Raw genomic sequence first — 6,000 nt, forward strand, 5'->3', positions numbered from 1 at the left:
TTGGATTCACTTTTCAATGCATAACGCAGTGTCTCCTACATAATAGGTACTCAACTACTTGTTGAACACCTTTTAAAAATGCGGTTTCCAAGGCTGGGTGTGGTGGTTCGTGCCTGTAATCCTAGCACTTTGGGAGGCTGAGGCAGGCGGATCACTTGCGGTCAGGAGTTTGAGACCAGCCTGGCCAACATGGCCAAACTCCGTCTCTACTAAAAATACAAAAATTAGCCGGGTGTGGTGGCGGGCGCCTATAATCCCAGCTACTCGGGAGGCTGAGGCAGGAGAATAGCTTGAACCTGGGGGGCGGAGGTTGTAGTGAGCTGAGATCACGCCACTTCACACTAGCCTGGGCGAAACAGCGAAACTCCATCTCAGAAAAAAAAAACAAAAAACAAAAAACAAAGAAACAAATAAACAAACAAAAAAGCAGTTTCCAAGCTTCACAAAAGTGTCTCACTTGGCGTATTTTGGAAGGCTCAAAAATATGTCTTATGTGTGCTATAGTCAGCAAATCACGGGTGAATACTATCTTGAACATCTCACTGTGATACATATGCTGAAAAGAGACAAAAATATCAGCATTGTGGGTAGCTGGGTTGAAAATAATAGTTTTGAAGTCACCCCATGGCAGACGCTATTGACTGCCTCTCCTGCACCCCCTCATGCCCCTCTCCCTGGTTGGCAGGGGAGGGCTTCTGTTTGAGTGCTGACCCATTCTACGCTCAGAGAAGTGAGTGAAGGTTGACTGATCAAAACCTACCATAAGGCCCGGTGCAGTGGCTCACGCCTGTAATCCCAACACTTTGGGAGGCCGAGGCGGGCAGATCACTTGAGGTCAGGAGTTCGAGACCAGCCTGGGCAACATGGGGAAATCCTGTCTCTACTAAAAACACAAAATTAGCCAGGTGTGGTAGCAGGTGCCTGTAATCCCAGCTACTCGGGAGGATGAGGCAGGAGAATCACTTGAACCCAGGGGGTGGAGGTTGCAATGAGCCAAGATTGTGCCACTTCACACCAGCTTGGGCGAAAAAGCAAAAACCTACCATGATAGTTCCTTGCCCCTTGCTAGTAGTGGGTTAGACACGGGCACGAGGCATAGCCTGGCTGCAGTGGTGTGAGTGCTGGTGTCCCCCCAGATTCATATGTTGGAACCTAATACCCAATGTGAGAGTTTTAAGAGGTGGAGCCTTTGGAAAGTGACTAAGACATGAGGGCACTGCCTCCGTGAGAGGGATTCATGCCTTCCCTTATAAAAGAGGTGGAAAGGGCCGGGCACAGTGGCTCATGCCTGTAATCCCAGCACTTTGGGAGGCTAAGGTGGGTGGATCACCTGAGGTCAGGAGTTTGAGACCAGCCTGGCCAACACGGTGAAACCCCATCTCTATTAAAAATACAAAAATTAGCTGGGTGTGTTGGCAGGCGCCTGTAATCCCAGCTACTCAGGAAACTGAGGTAGGAGAATCGCTTGAACCTGGGACGGGGAGGCTGCAGTGAGCCGAGATTGCGCCACTGCACTCCAGTCTGGGTGACAGAGTGAGGCTCCGTCCCCAAAATAAATAAATAAATAAATAAATAAATAAATTTTTAAAAAGCCGTGGAAGGGAGCTGCCTGGCCCCTTCCGTCCTGTGAGGATGCACCAAAAAAGGCACCATCTTTGAAGCAGAGAGAGCCAGCCCTCAGCAGACACTGAATCTGTTGGCACCGTGATCTTGGACTTCCCAACCTCCAGAACTGTGAGAAATAAACTTCTGTTGTTTATAAGCCATCCAGTATATGGTATCTTGTTATAGCAACTGGAACAGATTAAGATACTGGCCAAGGAGAGTAAGGGCACGTCTTCCAAAGACTTGTCAAAAAGCTGTCCCTCCCTAACAGACACTTGAAGACAAACTGCCCTTCCGGTTTCACACATGGCTCCCTGAGGATGTGATGCCTGGAGCTATGGCAGCCATCTTGTAACACAAGGCCCACCTGGAGGAGGCAAAGAAGCCAGGTGACTGTTTGGCTGAATGAACCAACTCTGGAACTTCCTACTTTTGGACTCATTAACTGAGATGGGACACTTTTGTTGTTTAAGATCACTTTTTGTTAGATACTCTGTTACCTGCAGCCAAAGACTATCAATACAAGTAACCTTAGAGTCTTCTTAAAACTTCATACTTTTTTCTGGGGTATTTAGAATACAAATTTAGACACCAATGTTTCTGGAGTTACTGTGTTACACAGTTACCTGGTACAGTGTGTAACCATTTCTCATAACCTTTCATTTTTATTTGCCTTAAATTCAGATTACAAAATGAATAAGTTTTCTTTACCTGACGAACTATATTAAGATATTAAATTTCTGTAGTCAACGTACTGTCAATAGATCATGCTTTCCTATTTTACATATTGTACATTTAGTCGGCACAACTTTAAATGGAAATAAACTTTACCTGTAAAGGCTTGCACTTGGAATTACCTCCAAGTGGAACTGGAAGGCTCCACTTGGAGCCTTCATCCTGCTTTCCTTCCCCCTTAATCATCTTAGGAAGCTGCCATCCTTTCCTCACACTAGGCAAAGAATTGCTGAACTCACAGAGCTGAAGGCAGCTAGGCTGTTGCAGGGATCTGCTTAGCACAGACCTCAAGTCTATGACAGGTGAGAAGAGGGCGGGGACAGCCCTGGGCTGTCAGTCAACACTCTATTGAGCTACTATGGGTCAGGCCCAGGAGCCAGGAAAAGACATTCACCAGGACACCAGCAGACACCTGAAGGGGGAAGCAGGAGGAAAGACTCAGAACATCAGATGCCCTGCTGCTTCCCAGATGAGCACAGTGATGCCCCAAACGACCAGGCACTAGAGCTCGGGACCCTGCCAGCCGGCTTCGGACTTCTGCCACCGGCCCAGCAGGTTCAGCCGTCTCCAAGAAAGACAGCTCCACACACCCACGGTGCAGAAGGGAGGCACGATCTCCTCCCCAACCTGAATGTCTTTCCTGGTCGTGACACTGATCTTAGCCAAAGAGGAGCCCTTTCAAGAGGGTGGAGGTCAAAGTCTCCAGCGTATGCTAAGTCAGATGTGGCAGCGTGGCAGAGATGGGAGAAAGGGGTCGTCAGGGGCCTTTGTTTTAAAATAAGGATTTTCTAATCGGCATCAGTTTCAGATCAGCCCCTCTCCATTCCCCCAGCAAACAAAGAGAAAAGCCGCCACCACCACCACCACCACCACCACCACCGCCACCGCCACCGCCACCCAGCCTGACACGTGGAGGGGGCCCACTGGGAACAAAATTCCTGGAGTCAGCGCGGCTTAACAGCATGCAGTGTGCGCTCCACCCCCTCAGCTTCGCAAGGGCTCAGCTCCTCTCCGGGCTCAGTTTAGAAAGATCCCTGCCAGGGAAGAGTGGGCTGCTCGGGAAAGGTCTCCCAAGCACGGGGTCTCCGGTGGCGATGGAAGCTCCACTTCCCCACTGGAGACACGTCGTGTCTGTCCAAGCATTTGGGACTGGAGGACAATAATTATATATTTAGGGAAGAAATTTTCCAAACCTAGAATTTTTATTTAACAGATAGACTGTCGGCTGCTCTGACAACAATGAAGAATGAAAAGACTTCTGGAACCATTTTCAGAGTAAGGGGACCTATATTATTCACTCACGGGTGCCTCTCGTGACATGAGAACTAGCTTGATGTCACTAGCGATTTTTTTTTTAATGCAAGTACTGAAGTTCTTGGGTCACTATTTGAATCCATTTCCCTATTCACAGCGCTTCAGGTGCAGCTGTGTAGCAGTTGGACCACACAGGCTGAGCCTCGGCTTCCCTTCCAGGCCATATTCCTGGAGAGGCTTCCCTTCCTAAGCCAAGGGCCTCTGGGGCTGTTGCTTCCTCCCTACTTCGCCTTTCCTTTCCCTGTGCAAAGCTGGCCACCGCCTCCTCTTCTTGAATCGCACCAGGCTTTTCCCAGAACCCCCCTTCACACACCTCCCCCTCTAGCCCAACTCTGCTCCCAGCAGCCGGTTTGGCTTCCAGATCTTCCCTGATGGGGGACAGTGGAGTCCTCCCCGCTGCACAGCTCAGCAGCGCTGCTTCATCCCTTCTTTCTGGCAGAAGTGATAAGGGGTCAGAGCGCCCTCCCACCAGACAAGAGCTGGGCAAATAGACCTCTCCGCAGAGAGCAGGACAGAAATGTTTGCTAAAGCCCACTTGTGCAGCGTTATTCAAATGCAGCAGTTTTGCCTGCGGAACCATTTAGAGCCAAACATGTCAAAAGCTTTCCTTACCCATGTCTGACGCGTTCCTTCGTATGAAACACAACGGCATCCCATGAGCAGGAGGACCCCCAGAGTCCTCCAGGGACCCGCGTTTCCCAAATAAAACCCGGTTACCGCGGAGACACCCACCTATTTGTTCAATGAGGTTTCTCCAGGAGTCGGCGGGAATGGGGTGGATCATCCGCAGGGCCTCGGTGAGCGTGGTGGGGCTGTCGGCCAGGGCCGGCCACTCCTCGGGCGTGGCCCCATTTCCCGGGGTGGAGGACGACTCACTGCCAGAGAGGGAGGAGGACAGGGGCTGGTTATTTTTAAGCAAGGATTCACCTCGGCTGGCTCGCAAGGGGCTTGCGCACAGGCGGCTGCTGGCCAGCCGGACCTTACCCGGGACCGTCCAGGGGCAGCGGCCGCAGCCACCGCCGCCCCTCCCGGCCGGGCGGGACCCAAAGGCCCTTTTTGTCACCGCACCAGGGCGCGACTGGGTGATTCATTTCCACACCAGCCCGCCCAAACCTCCATGGTTTTGGAGCTCCCGGGCAGGCGGTGGAAACTTGGCGCACCGTGCCCACTCTCCGGCGCCGCTCTGACAGCCCGACGGGTCCCGCGGCCAGGAAGCCACTCGGCTCCCCTCGCCGTCACTCGGCCACTGGCCCCTTTCGGACTCCGATCCTCCCGTCCCTAGGCCACACGGCGCGGAAAGGGGATGCCGAGCGGGACGCGCACCACCAGGGCGCCCGGGAACAGGGCGCTGGAGGAGACTCCTGGCAGGGACTGGGGTCCCAGGGGCCCGGGCCGGGGCTCACCACCCACCCGATGGGGTGCCGGCCCGACGGAGCCCGGGGGCGGGAGTGGGGGCGGCGGGGGCCCGCGGCGGAGGAGTGGGGATAGGCCGCTCAGGGGGTGCCCGGGGCCCCGGGCGCAAGCTGGGAAAGAAGCACGCGGGGGCGGCGCGCCGGGGCCGGGACGGGCGCCCGTCCTCACCTGCCGGGCAGGTGTCCCGCCGCCGAGTCGCGCGCATCGCTTTCCGAGGTGGAACTGTCGTGGTCCACGGCGCAGGCGGCGCTGAAGGCAGCGGCCAGCAGCTCCATAGGGTCGGCGGCGGGGCGGGTGCGGGGGCCGGGTCGGGGGCCACGCCGGGGCCCGGGGTTGGGTCGGGGGCGACTAGCGGGCTGCGGAGCTGGGTCGCAGCGCGCGCGGCTCGACCGGAGCTGCAGCCGCAGCCGCCACCGCTGCCGAGCACTCCCGCGGGCGGGCGCGCGCCTGGAGGCTCCCGGGGTTGCCACGGCAACGGGGGAGGCGGGAGGGGCGCGCGCGGCGGGGGCGAGGCCGGGCGGCGGCGGGGCGGGGGCGCCCGGGCTGGGCGCGACCCGGGCCCCGCGAGCGCCGACTGCGGGCTGGGGCCTGCCGCGGGCTCGCGCCTTCCTCCCCCGCGCCGCCGTGCCCCGACCCGGAGAGGGGCACAGCTGCGGGGGCCCAGGAGCTGCGCCTTTGCCTGCCCGCCCACTCCTCACGACGGGGGAAGCCTGGAAGGGGCGGGCGAGGCCACCCTCGGCTCCCCAGTGCCCGCAGACCTCTGCCTTGCCCACGCCGGGCACCCCCTGCGGTCTCCCGCAGGGTCGCAGCTCGGCGACCCGCTCTGAAGCTCTGAGCCCGGCCTCGGAGAATGTGTCCCCGCTGGAGGGGGTCTCCGTCTTGTTGCTGCTCCAGGCGGAGACTGGGGTCTCAGGGGCTCCTTGCAAGCCCGTT

At 56.5% G+C, this 6,000-nt stretch overlaps 1 protein-coding gene across 1 annotated transcript in view; it reads right to left on the bottom strand.

The window, feature by feature from the left end:
* Positions 1–5,494, bottom strand: part of NGEF (neuronal guanine nucleotide exchange factor) — a 48,280-nt gene extending 42,786 nt beyond the window's left edge. Inside the window, exons 1-2 of the mRNA XM_054477559.2 lie at positions 5,236–5,494; positions 4,387–4,529 (exon numbers count right to left, since the gene is read on the bottom strand). Of these exons, the coding sequence (XP_054333534.1) occupies positions 4,387–4,529; positions 5,236–5,342 (250 nt within the window). The 5' untranslated portion in view covers positions 5,343–5,494. The remainder of the gene's footprint in view (positions 1–4,386; positions 4,530–5,235) is intronic.
* Between the last annotated feature and the right edge of the window lie 506 nt (positions 5,495–6,000).

The sequence above is a fragment of the Pongo pygmaeus genome, chromosome 11, assembly GCF_028885625.2.
Source record: "Pongo pygmaeus isolate AG05252 chromosome 11, NHGRI_mPonPyg2-v2.0_pri, whole genome shotgun sequence".
In the NCBI taxonomy this organism is placed as follows: domain Eukaryota; kingdom Metazoa; phylum Chordata; class Mammalia; order Primates; family Hominidae; genus Pongo; species Pongo pygmaeus.